The 15,621-nt window shown below is 39.9% G+C and overlaps 1 protein-coding gene and 1 long non-coding RNA gene across 12 annotated transcripts in view; both read right to left on the bottom strand.

The window, feature by feature from the left end:
* LOC120718841 overlaps positions 1-15,621 on the bottom strand; it is a 223,853-nt gene that overhangs the window by 39,533 nt on the left and 168,699 nt on the right. The window contains exon 4 of one of the 11 annotated variants that reach the window (XM_040007566.1): positions 14,975-15,436. The exons of the other annotated variants lie outside the window; for them this stretch is intronic. Coding sequence (XP_039863500.1) covers positions 15,288-15,436 — 149 coding nt within the window. The 3' untranslated portion in view covers positions 14,975-15,287. Of the gene's footprint in view, positions 1-14,974; positions 15,437-15,621 lie in introns of those variants that run through there. 11 annotated transcript variants of the gene reach the window in all.
* LOC120718852 lies at positions 12,380-12,795 on the bottom strand. Its single transcript, XR_005692574.1, has 2 exons — positions 12,642-12,795; positions 12,380-12,549 (listed from the first exon to the last, which is right to left on the bottom strand). It is a non-coding gene; the product is annotated as an uncharacterized LOC120718852 (long non-coding RNA).

Here is a 15,621-nt window from a genome sequence, read left to right as displayed (position 1 = left end):
TGCAGGTGCTCCAGCCGAGGAGGAGCAGGAACCAGCAGAACTGCCAAACCCCACCAACACACATCACACACACCACAAATGCCACACTCACAGAGAGACAAAGATAGAAAACAGAGGGAGGAAAGATCGATGGTGGGTAGGCAGCAGAGGATCAGGGGACCATAACACCATCTTACACAGTTATTAACTAATGAGCTCATTGACGAATCTGAAACATCACTTTGATTTTTCTTCATTGGAAGTTCAGCTCACAGTGGATCTGCAACATGAGCAGCTGAAGACCTTCTAGAGACGAACTTGAGGTTATAAACACACAGTTGTACTTGAGATTTATTTTCCCAAGTGGATCACTACAGCTTTGCCATACTGCTACACTTGATTGTTCTTTAATATTTATTAATTTATTAATTATTTATTTATTTTTAATTGGAGGTTTGTAACAAAGCTGGTGGCAGTAATCATACAGACCGCAGAAGAAATATTTCCAATGGTTTTAGGGCCAGGGAAGATTGTATCTCGGTGGATTGAGAATATTATTGAAGCTAATTCATTAGAAGTGAGCGCAAACAGTAGTTCCAAAAACTTTATTGCAAAAGTTCAGGCAGAGACACAGTTAGCTAACATTCGGGGAATGATGAGTAGAATGAATGGACTAGTAAGGACCCTGGTTTACACTCAAGACTTTTGCCATCATCCACGATCCTCTTGGAGCTGTAGTGTCTGCAATTAAAACAACATCTCCAGGTATAAGACATCTTTTAGTCCTCATCCATTTTGGTCTTTCTTGCATCAGAGGTAGGTACTCAGAAAGCCATCTCTTCCAGAACAACTCTGCCATGAACTGTACCTGTTTCCACCTTTCCCTGACATGCAGATCACTTGGATCAAACAGTCCTGGTGGTAAAACTGGTTTGTTTTTCAGCAACAACAAGTGATTGGGTGTCAGTGCTTCAAGATCATTCGAGTCATCTGAAACTCTAGTAATGGGTCTGTCGTTCAATATAGCTTCAACCTCACAGAAGACTGTTTGGAGTCCTTCATCATCCAAAACTTGCTCTTTGAGAACTGAGGCTAAAATACTCTTTATTGAACGAATGAGGCGCTCCCACACACCGCCTTGGTGAGAAGCTGCTGGGATGTTAAAGTTCCATTTCATGCCATCCTGAACAAAAGCCTTTTGAATTTTAGCATGGTCCTGCTCAGTCAAACTTTCTTTCAACTCTCGATTCGCCCCAACAAAATTTGTAGCATTATCAGATCTGATGGTCGAAACTGGGCCTCGTCTACCGATGAACCTCCGCACAGCATTTATACAGGAGTCTGTATCAAGGGTACATGCAATCTCCAGATGTACTGCACGACTGGTCAAACAAGTAAAAAGGACTCCATACCTTTTAAGGAGACCTCGTCCTCTTTTAACACTTATAGGTCCAAAATAGTCCACTCCAACATTTGTGAATGGAGCTGTGTCTGGCAGGACTCTCTCTTCAGGCAGATCCGCCATCTTTTGTTCAACAAACTTCCCTCTGTTGCGTCTACACCTGATACAACGAGAGATGCTTTTCCTGGCAGCAGAATTTGCATTTAGTATCCAGTATTTTTGTCTTAGTTTTGACAGCATGTCGCTCTTCCTACGAGTCCCAACCTTTGATGGATATGGCGTAAAATCAGTGACTCATGCATATCCTTTGTCAAAATTGCCGGATGCTTTACTTCCATAGTCGTGGCTGCTTTATTCAATCGGCCACCCACTCTGAGGATTCCTGCATCCAACACTGGATCAAGTTTGTAGAGACAACTTCCCTTGGAGACTCCTTTGAGGCCATTGCTGATTAAAGCCATTTCAGTTTTAACTTTCTGTTGTTGTGCATATTGAATAATAGCTCGTTCTGTCTTTGCTACATATTCTGGAGTCATATTTCCTTTCTTCAAAGTGGTCTTAAACCTTTCCATTCTTATCTCCACTTCTTTCTGACTTTCCAGATCAATCTTATTCAAACCTGCGCCAGCAGCACCAAGGCCTCTTTCAGCTTTAAAAGCCAGGCTACAGAGATTTTAAGTTTTGCCCAAGACGAGAAGTAATGGATAAGATAGTTGGTAGGATTTTGTAATTCCTTCACAATGACATTCATTGTCAGGTCCTTTTTGACCTCTGGGTCATCTGCAGAAATTACACTATATTCCACATCCAGTTTAGGCCATTCCTTTTCTGACTTACAGAGAAATTCTGGCCCCTTTATCCAAATCAAATCAAATCAAATCAAATCAAATCACTTTTATTGTCACATCACATGTGCAGGTACATTTTCTACGTGTGTGTGTGTGTACACATGTTTTACAAATTAAATAGAGTAAACAATAAATAAAATATATAAAAATATACAGAGTGAGACATGTGCAAAACAGTGGCATTAATGTACAGTATGGAGTGCATAATGTTAAAGTTCCAGTAGTGAAGCTGAGGTGTCTATGACGTGTTCAGCAGTCTGATGGCCTGGTGGAAAAAGCTGTCTCTCAGTCTGCTGGTACGGGACCGGATGCTGCAGAACCTCCTTCCTGATGGAAGCAGTCTGAACAGTTTCTGGCTGGGGTGACTGGAGTCCTTGATGATCCTCCCTGCTTTCCTCAGGCACCGCTTCCTGTAGATGTCTTGGAGGGAGGGAAGCTCACCTCCAATTATCCGTTCAGAGCACCGCACTACTCGCTGGAGAGCTTTGCAGTTGTAGGCGGTGCTGTTGCCATACCAGGTGGTGATGCATCCAGTGAGGATGCTCTCAATGGCACAGCGATAGAAGGTCCTGAGGATGCGGGGGCTCATGCCGAATCTTTTCAGTCTCCTGAGAAAGAAGAGGCGCTGCTGCGCCTTCTTCACTGTTTTGTTTGTGTGTACTGACCACGTAAGATCCTCAGCCAGATGTACTCCAAGGAACCGGAAGCTGCTCACTCTCTCCACAGCAGCGCCGTTGATGGTGATGGGGGTGTGTACTTCTCTGCACCTCCGGAAGTCCACTATCAACTCCTTTGTCTTTGCGACGTTGAGGGTGAGATGGTTGTCTTGACACCAGTGGGTCAGGGCGCTGACCTCCTCCCTGTAAGCCAGTCTCATCACCGTTGGTGATAAGACCCACCACTGTAGTGTCGTCCGCAAACTTCACAATGATGTTGGAGCTGTTAGTGGCTGTGCAGTCGTAGGTGTAGAGTGAGTACAGGAGAGGGCTCAGTACACACCCCTGTGGAGCACCAGTGTTCAGTGTGATGGGGGATGAGGTGATGCTGCCCAGTCTGACCACTTGGCGTCTGTCAGACAGGAAGCTAAGGATCCAGCTGCAGAGGGAGCTGCTCAGTCTTAGATCCTGCAGTTTCCTGTCCAGCTTCGAGGGAACGATGGTATTGAATGCTGAGCTGTAATCTACAAACAGCATTCTCACATATGTGTCTCTCTTCTCCAGGTGTGACAGGGCAGTGTGTAGTGTCAGGGCTATGGCATCATCAGTGGACCTGTTGTGGCGGTATGCGAACTGTAGAGGGTCCAGTGAGTCGGGTAGTGCAGAGCAGATGAAGTCCCTGACCAGCTTCTCGAAGCATTTGCTTACGATGGGGGTCAGGGCTACAGGTCGCCAGTCGTTCAATGAGGAGATGGTAGAGGATTTGGGTACAGGGACGATGGTGGCCATTTTGAAGCAGGCTGGGACTACAGACAGAGAGAGGGAAAGGTTGAAGATGTGCGTGAACACTCCAGCCAGCTGAGCCGCGCATGACTTGAGGACGCGGCCGGGAATCCCGTCCGGACCAGTAGCTTTGCGTGCGTTCACCTTCCTGAAGTACCTCCGCACATCCTCCTCAGACACAGTGTGCGCACTGACGTCATCCGCGGTGCGCACACTGTCCGGTCTCATGGTGTTCGCTGTGTCGAATCTAGCGTAGAATACGTTTAGATCCTCACACAGAGAGGATCTTCTACATTTGAGGAAATCCTCAGCACTCATGCCTCTGGATGCATCATCTGCAGGATTCTCCTTGGAAGAAACGTATCTCCACTGATTCACATCTGTTGCTTCTCGATTGACAGCAATTCTGTTTGCAACAAAAGTATTAAATCAGGTTTCATTGGAGATGTATTTCAGTACTGTTGTACTATCAGTCCAAAAAACAGATTTTTCCAACCTTACCTGCAGCTCCTTTTGCAGAAGCATATTCACTCGAACTGCAAGAACTGCAGCCGTCAATTCCAGCCTGGGAATTGCAGTTTGCTTGAGAGGAGCAACTCTAGCTTCTCCCAGGATAAAAGCAACATGCGAGATGTTATTCTTTTCCAACTTTAAATATGACACTGTTCCATAACCATCTTGACTTGCATCAGAAAAATGATGAAGTTGTGCCTTATCTGGTCTTCCAAAGCAACTTGGTTTAATGCAACGTTCCACTTTGAACTTTGAAATCAGCTGGAGATCCTCCAGCCAATCATGCCACCGCTGGGAAAGAAATTGGGGAATAACTTCATCCCACTTCCAATTTTGTCGGCAAAGCTCTTGTAGCAACAGTTTAGCTGGCATACTGAAGGGAGACAAGATTCCCAAAGGATCATACAGTGAGCTGACCACAGACAAAATGCCCCTTCTGGTTGTTGGACGGTCCTGCAGGGAGGTTCTGAACTGGAACTTGTCTGTTTCTATGCACCACTGTAAACCCAGTGCTCTCTCAACTGGAAGCTGATCTGTGTCCAAATCCAGAGCCTGAATTTCCTTTGCTCTTCTTTCCTCTGGGATGGACATGAGCACTGTGCGACTGTTGCTGATCCATTTTGAAAGCTTAAATCCTCCTTTAGCGCAGATATCTGTCAGCCTCTTCACCATGTGCACTGCCTCCTCTTCTGAAGAAACAGATTTCAAACAATCATCCACATAAAAGTTTCTTTTGACTGTATCAACCACTTCAGCTGGAAACTGTTGTGCATTATCATCTGCAGTTCTCTGTAGAGCACAATTTGTTCAGCTTGGCGAAGATACAGCTCCAAACAAATGTACTTTCATCCTGTATTCCTGTGCCGACCTTGTAGTGTCGCCATGTTGCCACCACAGGAAATGGAGAAAGTTGACGTGTTTTTCTGAGACGTGAGCTTGTGAGCTCGGCATATCCTTGTTCAAGCATGTTGTTTACACATTCAGTGTATTCATCCTTATAATGAGCATCCTTTTCAAATCTCCGTCTGAGACTCTGGAGGCGCTGCTCCGCGACACAGAGGTTATTTGGCAAGCTGGGATCTTCTCTCCTGAAAGGCAAATCCATGTGATAATGATTTCCAATAAGTTTTATTGAGCTAACAATATCCATGAAACACAGATCCTCTCTGGACTTCAGTCTGCTCCTCTGAGGATCTTTCATTAAAATCATGATTGTACTGTTTAATCAACATTTCTTCAAGACGCTCAACAGAAATCCTATTGGCTGTTACAGCAGTGCGGTTGTTATTTCCGCTGTTACTTCCAGTGCGCAGGGGACCATTTATGACCCAGCCAACTGTTGTTTTTGCAGCATAAGGTCCACCCTCCACACTGTTTATCACCTTCCATGGCTCTAAAACGTTGGAAGCATCAGTGCCTATCAGTAGCTCCACCTCTGCATCAATGTTGTGAAGTTTAACAGGTTTAAGATGAGGCCACTGATCAACGTCGCCTTACTGGGGAATATTGACTGTAGAAACTGGCATGGTCCTTTGAGTCAACACTTTTATTTGATACAGATCTTGCATTTAAAAGAGCTAATTTAACTCTCTGTCCATCCATGGTAGCAGGTTGGATATGCAGTAATTGCAAGTTGTTTAATTTCTCCACCTCCCGTCGTATCCTGTCAGCATGGCAACCAATAAAACTGAATCACATGTGCATGGTGTGATGACATCGGGTAAACAGGAAGAAGGCAGGGCTGTTTGAGGGCAGCTTCCCAGAGCGTGTGCCACGTACATGTCCACGTCCCCGGCGCCCCTTTCAGAATATATATATATATATATATATATATTGAAGGACCTGTCCCGTCCCTGCAACAATCTGTTCCAACCTGTGCAATCAGGCAGGTTCTGCAGCATCTGCACAAGGACAGAGGGACTCAAGAGGAGCTTCTATCCCCAAACTAAACCAGAACATGGAAGGCTTTAAAAGCAAATTAAATCATTTTAAAATGAATTCTAAAATGAATGGCAGCCAGTGAAGTCAAGCTGAAATAGTGGAAATGTGCTCAAACTTTGGAGTGCCAGTTAAAAGACGAGTCGCAGCATTTCACGGCCTCTGTGGATGAGGAATGTATGAAGCACTGGCCCCTATATAAAGTGCATTACAGTAATCCAGCTAATGCTAACAAAGGTGTTGATAACTGTCTCAAAGAGCTGCTGTGAAAGAATTGCTGTATTTTAGCCAGCTGCCTGAGCTGAAAGAAGCCTGACTTTATGACGCCCTTAATCTGAGTCCAATTTGACTCCCAGGTTTGTGACAGTTGGCTTATTGTGCTGGGCCAAGGTATCTAAATATACATTGTGGATCTCAGTGAGGCTACCAAAAACCATCACCTCAGCCTTTTTGTCATTGAATTTTAATCCAGTGCCCACTGAAAATGATTTTGATAAACTAGAATCGTATTTATTGTCTTCTATTTCAAACAAACCTCTGGCACAACCAGGTCAGGGCGGCCATGACCTGCTGGGTTTGGACAACCCGGGAACCCATTGATTAGTCTGCTGACTTAGCTTCAGGATACAAGAAGCAATTCTTCTTGGCTTCTGGTTTGTCCAGCAGATATCTGGACAAAGACTTCAAATTCTTGTTATTGCTCATTGTTTATGAAAACAGAGGATTTAAAAACAACTGAATAAAAAGTCATGTCTGGATTATATTTGATGATGTGATGCATTTTCAGCAGATGGACTCTTTTGTTCTCCTCACAGACTGTTTACCTGCATGCAACCAAAGCTGCATGTAATTAGTCAGAAACACAAACAGAGAGCAGAAATCTTGTCCTTTTATTCCAGATTTGACATATTCAGATGCAAAATCTATTTTTTACTATCAGAGAAAAGAAGATGAGGCACCGTGACTGATTCACTCTTGATGAATGGCGAATGGCGTAGGTGAATGGCGGTGTGGTCTCCATCCGATCCTCTGGGAGGTCTGCCATCTTCTGCTGCTCTGTGCGCCTTCTGAACCTTCTGCATTTTACACATTTATAGATAGAGAAATCTCTGCAACGGCCCAGGATCCTCCAGCAGCCACCAGGCCCAGGCTCTTCCAGCAGCCACCAGGCCCAGGATCCTCTAGCAAGGCACCAACAAGTAAATCAACAGTGACTTCAACGGGCCATCACAAGGAAATACCAATCTCATCATTTTCAAAATGCCACCTAAAAAAGCAAACCCAGGAGTTGAAGAGGAGTTGGAGGAGATTAGGAAATCGCTTAATTTCATGTCTGATGAACTGAGCAAAGTGGCTAAACAACAAGGTATGCTACATGACCTAATGGATGAAATAAAACAACTAAAAAACCTCATAAAGGACAAGGACAAGAAAATAGACGACTTGGAACGGCGAATCGAGGACCTTGAACAATACACAAGAATGGATGATTTAGTCATAAGTGGACTGGAGACGCAACACCGAACCTACGCCAGAGTAACAGCTGGCGGAGGTAAAGACGGTGAAGATGCTCTGGTAGAGGAGCTGCAAACGCTTGAACAGCAAGTGATAAAATTCCTTCAAACGAAGAATGTAAGTATTCAGAGCCATCATATTGCAGCATGCCACACGCTCCCCAGAAAAGACAGTAAAACAAAGCCATCAATCATTCTTCGGTTTGTGAGTCGCAAAACAAAGATTGAGTTACTGAAACAGGGTAAGAAGCTAAAAGGGACTGGTGTGTATTTAAATGAACATTTAACGAAAAAGACTGCTGAAATTGCAAGACAGGCACGCAGCCTGAGAAAACAAAATAAGATACAAGCGACATGGACGAGGAACTGCAAAGTAATGATAAGACTAAATGGCAATCCCGAAGAGCGAAAGTTGTGATGATAAGAGAACTCAAAGACTTAGAGCAATATAAATAATCAGGAATCTGCTATGGAATCTATTGGAAAAGTGACGACTGGATAATGAACAATGGGTATGGAAAGTGTTTCTGGCCTTACGGCTCAAAAACAATGGAAACAACAACAACAAAAACACATAAATGACAAGTTTGGACACAGATTATAGGTTTCCATTCGGAGATATTGAAGAGGAAGACTTTGATTATGAAAAGGACTGTCAAGGTGGTTATTTTGCCACACACGCTGAGAAAACGAACTTCAAAACGTTTAACTATGCAGAGCACAACATGCATGACCCTGAAAGTAACATTGACCCAGATACCCACTTCTACAATAACAACAATAGTACTTGTGAGTACTATACAGACGACCAATTCAATGTGAATATTAAAATGGCAAATGCATTGTCGGTCATACATTTCAATAGTAGAAGCCTGTATAAAAATTTTCTAAAATTACAGAATGTTTAAGTAAGTTAAAAAAGTTTAATATAATTGCAATATCAGAAACATGGCTCGATAATGAGAAAGTTAGTGAAATGGGACTGGAAGGATACGAATTATTTACAATGAACAGGGTGAATAAAAAAGGAGGCGGTGTTGCTTTATATGTAGATAAAGTTTTGAAATGTAGTCTGATTGAATGCATGTCAAGCACCATAGATAACATATTGGAATGTGTCACTATTGAAATTCATGTTGAAAAAGCTAACAATATAATTATAAGTTGCATCTATAGGACACCAGGTTCATGCCTTGAGATATTCAATGAAAAACTTGCTGCTATGTTTAGCAACCTAAATGATAAAAAAAGTGCAAATAATTTGTGGTGATTTTAATATAGATTTGCTAAACCCAAATGGACATCAGAAAACAACAGATTTTATAAATAGGCCTACAATGTATAGTAACTCCCTTTTCCCTGTAATTATAAAACCAAGTAGAATAACAATTGATACAGCTACATTGATAGATAATATTTTCACAAATAAAATTGACCATGAAATAGTAGGTGGACTTCTTATAACTGATATAAGCGATCATCGTCCTGTTTTTGCAATTTTTCAAAATTATTTTGGGATTAAAACTAAACAAAAGAATCAAATATTTGATATGATACGACACAGAACAACAAGAGCCATTGCTGCCCTCCAGGTGGACTTAAAGGAACACAATTGGAATGAGGTTTTTGCAAATGAAGATTCAAATAGTGCGTATGATGCATTCTTATCAACTGTAATTTCACTATATGAAAAACATTGTCCTTTAATGAAGATCACTACAAAGCATCACAGATCAAATAAGCCATGGATCACAAAGGGGATAGAAGATGCATGTAAAAAGAAAAATAATCTATATAAGAGATTCATAAAACAGAGGACAAAAGATGCTGAAATAAAGTACAAGTTATATAAAAATAGATTAGTAAATATTATAAGAACAAGTAAGAAAGAATATTACCACAAATTATTGGAGCAAAGTAGAAGTAACACACAAGAAACATGGAGGATATTAAACAGTGTAATCAAAAAGGGCTCAAAAAATAAGAATTATCCAGATTATTTTAAAAAAGATAAAGATATTGTGCTTGATAAAACTAAAGACATTGCAAATGAATTTAATGATTTCTTTGTAAATGTTGGCTTTAATTTAGCAAAAGAAATTCCAGAGTCAAGAAATAATAACGACCTAAATAAACATATTACTCAGAATGTGTCCTCCATGTTTATTGGTGCTGTAACTCATAGAGAAATAATTAACATTGTGAAGGCATTTAAAAATAAAAAGTCCACTGACTGTTTTGGTATTGACATGATATTAGTTAAAAGTATTATAGAATATATAGTGCAACCTTTCGCATACATTTGTAATCTGTCCTTTCAAACTGGTGTGTTTCCCTCACAAATGAAAATAGCAAAAGTTATTCCAATCCATAAAAACGGAGAGAGATGTCAGTTTACCAATTATAGGCCAATATCACTACTCCCACAGTTCTCAAAAATTTTAGAAAAGTTATTTGTTAATAGACTTGATAAATATATTGAGAAGCATAATCTCCTAAGTGATAACCAATATGGCTTTAGAGTGAAAAGGTCCACTTCGATGGCAGTGATGGAACTTGTAGAAGGGATATCTACTGCAATAGATAATAAGGAATATACTGTTGGTGTTTTTATAGACTTAAAAAAGGCGTTTGATACAACTGATCATTCTATATTAATGAATAAACTAGAGAGAGATGGCATAAGAGGGATAGCATACAAGTGGATGAAAAGTTACCTGGATGACAGATATCAATATGTCGAATTCAATAATGTAAAATCTAAGCAGTTGAAGGTAACTTGTGGTGTTCCTCAGGGCTCTGTGCTGGGCCCTACATTATTTATATTATATATAAATGACACATGTAGCATTTCCAAACTGTTAAAATGTGTATTGTTTGCTGATGATACCACTCTGTACTGCTCAGGTAAAAACTTAGAACAGCTTCTGACTACAGCGGAAAAGGAGTTAAATATATTAAAAAAACTGGTTTGATGTAAATAAGTTATCATTAAATATAAAGAAAACAAAATTGATTATTTTTGGCACTAGACAAATGAAAAATGTATCTAAAATAAGGGTTAATGGAATTGAAATTGAAAGAGTGTACGAAAATAAATTTCTTGGAGTGATAATTGATGATAAGCTGAGTTGGAAGTCTCATATAAACCACGTGAAAACAAAAATGTCAAAACCATTGATATTTTCTATAAAACAAAGCATGTCCTGAACAAAAAATCTTTATACACACTTTATTGTACTCTGTTGCTTCCATATATGACTTACTGTCTGGAGATATGGGGTAATGCATATAAAACGAACACTCTTCATATTTTCAAGTTACAAAAAAGAGCTATAAGAATTATAAACCAATCAAACTATATAGAACCAACTAACATTTTGTTTATTAATCTGAATACCCTGAAATTTTATGATTTAGTTGAATATAAAATGGCACAGATAATGTATAAAGCACAAAATAACTTGCTTTGCCCCAGTACTCAGAAGCTGTTCAAAGTCAGAGAGAGTCAATATGACTTAAGGGGAACAGATTTCTTTAAAAAAAAACAAGATAAGGACAAATATAAAGCAGAGATGTGTTTCTGTTAGAGGAGTTAACCTGTGGAATAGTTATGACAGTGATTTAAAAAGGTGGAGTTCATTTTCCTTGTTTAAAAACATGTTTAAAAATAGAGTAATAGAAAAATATATAAATCAAGAATGAAAAGAACCCCCCCCCCAAAAAAAAAAAAAAAAAAAAAAAAAAACCTCTTGATTCTTTTGCTTTGATGTAGTTACTTATCTAAGGTGGAAAGTTTTTTGTTTTTTTTCTTGTTTGTTTGTTTTTTGCTTTGTTTTATTATTTGCTTCAAGCCCTGTGTACAGCAGCTGCATGCAAAAAGATATTTTGTGAAAAGGGTTGGCGTAATAAGCAAATGCTTCAGCCAATACCTTTTGATTAGCCTTGTCTCGTGCTTTCTTGCTTTGTGGTAGATCTTTGTTCTGTTTTCACTGAGATATTTGAATGCTAATCAATAAAAATCAAATCAAATCAAATAATTCATCCTCTATAAACATCCACAGGAAACTGATGGAAACCTGTCCAACAAAATCAGCGTCCTAATGAGCCGCTGCTAGAAGGACAAAATCCTGACCTGACATCAGTCCAAGTGTCTGGTTAAATGTACTGAAAGGTGTTAAACAACAAGTGCTGCTGGAAGAGTTTTCATGAAGAGAACATTAACACTGTGAATGAGGGATGGACTTTGATTCAGTTTGACACAATCTGTTTTTCTTTCACTTTGAATAAATGTTTTTGTGGGACTGAGGATACATTTGTTTACATTTGGAAGTTTGATGTCATCTGTTCCTCTTGTTTCTGTCTTAAAACAGGATGAAAAATCTGTTTAAACAGAAATAAATAGAATTGAATTTCTGACAGCAGTAAATAAAAATGGTCCCTGAGCTCAGTATGTTTGTGACTCTGAGATGGAGGTGAAACATGTGAAGCTGGGCTGTGGTTTACTGCTCTCTTCCTGTCACAGACACTGTTTGACATCTGTTCATCTGTTGGTTTTTGTTCAGGCTGCAGGGATCATTTCTCACTGTGGGTATCAACTTTAAGACAGTTACAGTAGTAGGTGGCTGAATGATCGAGTTTAATACGTTCTATTCTCAACTCATAGGTGCTATCTTTCTTCTCAGCTGAAAAATCATCTTTTTGTGGATGTTTGTAATAATCAGAATCTACAACACCACTACTCAGATCTATATCAAGAATCACTCTGAATGTTTCATTTTCTTTCTTCTGGTACCAGTAAATGTATGTATCACACTGTTCAGTCCCTCCACAGCTGAAGGAGACACTTTGTCCAACTCTCCTGGTCAATGTTAAATCGTCCTGAATCAGCTGTTCTGCTGCCATGGTAACCAGTGCTGTAGAGACACAGACAGATAGATGAAGGTTAGTGTGACAGTGTTTGTTACAGGTTGACTTTGTTGGCTCCTGATTGGCTGGAAACACTCACCTGAACACAGACAGCACAGAGCAGCAGCTGGGAGGAAAAGCATTTTGTGCAGTGGTGTTTCCTCTGGTGAACCTGGGGAGAAGTGGCGCTCTGATGCAGCTGAGGCCAAACAAGGACGAGCTGTGAGATCAGACGAGGGCCACGTGGTTTCTAACAGATCCTCAAAGCTCCCATCAGCCCCTGCGGCCCACAGATAAGACTGCTGCTGCTGATTGACAGCTCAGCTGAAGCTGCTGTGGTTTCATCGTCTTCATTTCAATCTGACAGCAGATCCAAAAATCTGGGTCACATGATGCACAAACACTCAGAAACATTCATGTTGCTGTGAATTTACTAACACACACTGTTATCTGTTGTTTTCTTCTTCATCTAACTTTTTTGAATATCTTCACCTTTTCTTTGTTTTTGTGAATCAAAATGAATAAATAATATTCACAGCATCTCATTTTTAATTGTTCTGTTTTGTTGACGACAGTTTTAAGAATCATTAAAATGATGATCATCAATTCTAATATCTATAAACAGTAATAAAAACAGGGCTGTGTTTCACGTCAGCTTCAGCTTCATTTATTTGTAGCCATGGTTAGATTTCATTTGCAGCAGGCAGTCATCCACCTTTACACACACATTTACACAACAGTACAAAAGTAGGAATATTTGGAAACATCTCTGTGATCTCTATAAGACAAAAGGATGGGAGAGGCTGGTGTGGTCTCAACGCTGTTCATAGTGTTTCCTTCAGTGCTGCTGACAGCGTCTCACAGCGTGGTGTGATACGTGACACCTTGTAAATGAGTCATTTACCTCAGAGCCGATTTTTAGGCTCTCGCCTTTAGTTCATGTTTGTTTTCATCACTCGTTGTCGTCACACCGAACCTCCTGTAATAAACTTCACTTAATTCTTCGCCACCGAGCGTCTGAGTTCTGTCTGCGCCTGAGTCCACTCCTCCATGACAACATCTGTTTCATATTTGGTCTTTTTCACTTCATAGTAAATCACTTAACTTGTTATAGATTATTTACCCTGACATAAAACACAAATCTGTGGAATAAATCTCATCAGATTTTATATTTGCATTTAAGATTTTAAAATCACAGATTCTTTAAAAGCATCACTAAAGTTCAGCGAATTTCTAATTGGTCCTCCTGCACTTGTGTCAAATATGGACACGCCTTTGTCCTCATGAAAGTTTGCCTTCACTCAGACCCATGCCCTGCTGTTCCTACCATGCCAACATACAGAAACATGTCAGGCAATGAGTTGGAATAAAGTTGAATCAAACCTTGAAACACAGAGATGGATGATATTTTATACCTTTCATTTATAAACAGTCAAAGCAGACGGGGTCATTTTTGAGCCCAAAGGAAAACCTGATTATTTGCTGCCAGTAAAAAACTTGAAGTCGTTTAAAAACAGCTTCCTACATTAACTTTGACATAAACCCGTCTGTGATCATCTGTTAAAGCGACCGACTCTGGTTGTGAAACAATAATCACAATAACTGATCATTTCATGTATTTTTACACTGAATTGATCGACAATTTATACTTTAAAAAACACTGAAATGAAGTGGGGACATTTGTGACCCTGAGGACCACAGGTGTGTGGAAATCGGGACATTATGAGGGTTAAATCTTAATATTAATATCAACAGAATTTACAGCACAGCGTGGGTGAACTTAATAAATATTCAGCACTGGTTAAATCATCAAATTGATGAATGTTCTTTGTTTGACTTTGTTTCTCTGTGCTGCTCTTAATTATAATAATTATGATTTGATTTCAGTTTTTAACTCAATTATATTATTTGTATAAATTGTACTAGTCTGAATAATTAAGCTGATTAATCAATGACACATTTTGATGAAACATTTTACATATTTATGATTATTAGAAAAAGATGGAAAGATGCTCAACATCCATCTGAACTGATGGTGTTTTGTGAAATTGTTTTTACAAATCTTGTCTTAATTTATTCCCTTTTTCAGTGTTTTTAAATCATAACGGTTCAACTTGAGTTCTGTGGGATTTAATGTTTAGACTTCATCTTGTATTTGTCTTTTGTGATCGTACTAAACATCAACTGTGTAACAGCTCTGAGTTCACACTTTGTTTCTCTCACACACATGAACACAGATGCTTCCTGAATAACTTGAAGCAGAGTTCATGCTTGTAACTGTCATTGTGTTATTAAAGTGAAAAGCCACAGCTAACGGTGTGGAGGCTGCAGAGCAGAAACCCACACAGCCCGTCTGCTGCAGGAGAGCAAGTTTATGATCTGTGAATGCTGCAGTCACACAGGTTATGTATCACAGAAGAAATGAGAAATGCATTCTTAAAATCACAATCTTTATTTTTACTTCAGACAAATAACTACACTGTTATTTTGTTATGGTGGGATCTGAATGCATCAGCTGAGTTTTTCTGCAGAGATGTACAAAAGAAATCTTCACATAAAGAATCTACACTTTTACAAACACATCAAACATGCTTATTTGTAAATTTATATTACACAGTTTAAGATGATTAAATGAGAAAAGGTCAAATGCTCAGTAATGAAACATTGAACCAACCAGAAGTTAATTTACATTTCTGACTGCTGACTGGAGGAAATCTGATGGTGAGAAAAGGCGAGCAGGAAACAGTCAGTCAGCATGTGTGCAGTTGGTGGACGCTCCCTTGTTTGTGAGCATCATCAGCAGAGAGAGTCCACAGCAGTACACCAGACTCTTCACTATCAGCACTGTGTACAGCAGGCAGAGCAGCTTCACCCTGCACTGAGACTGGAAGGACACTGAAGGACAGACAGACACAAAGAGACAGACAGACAGTCGGGTTATTCCTCTCAGATCAAGGAGAAAAAGTCCAAATAGAAACAGTCACAGCTTCTTCTTCAAGTGGATGAATTGATGTAGTGTTTGTGTCCACTTGGGGGCAGAAGAACTCCACAAGCAGCTAACAAACTGATCTCTGACATAT

Source organism: Simochromis diagramma, unplaced genomic scaffold (assembly GCF_900408965.1).
Source record: "Simochromis diagramma unplaced genomic scaffold, fSimDia1.1 OVJJ01000544.1, whole genome shotgun sequence".
Taxonomy (NCBI): domain Eukaryota; kingdom Metazoa; phylum Chordata; class Actinopteri; order Cichliformes; family Cichlidae; genus Simochromis; species Simochromis diagramma.
This window is presented reverse-complemented; position numbering and strand designations above follow the sequence as displayed.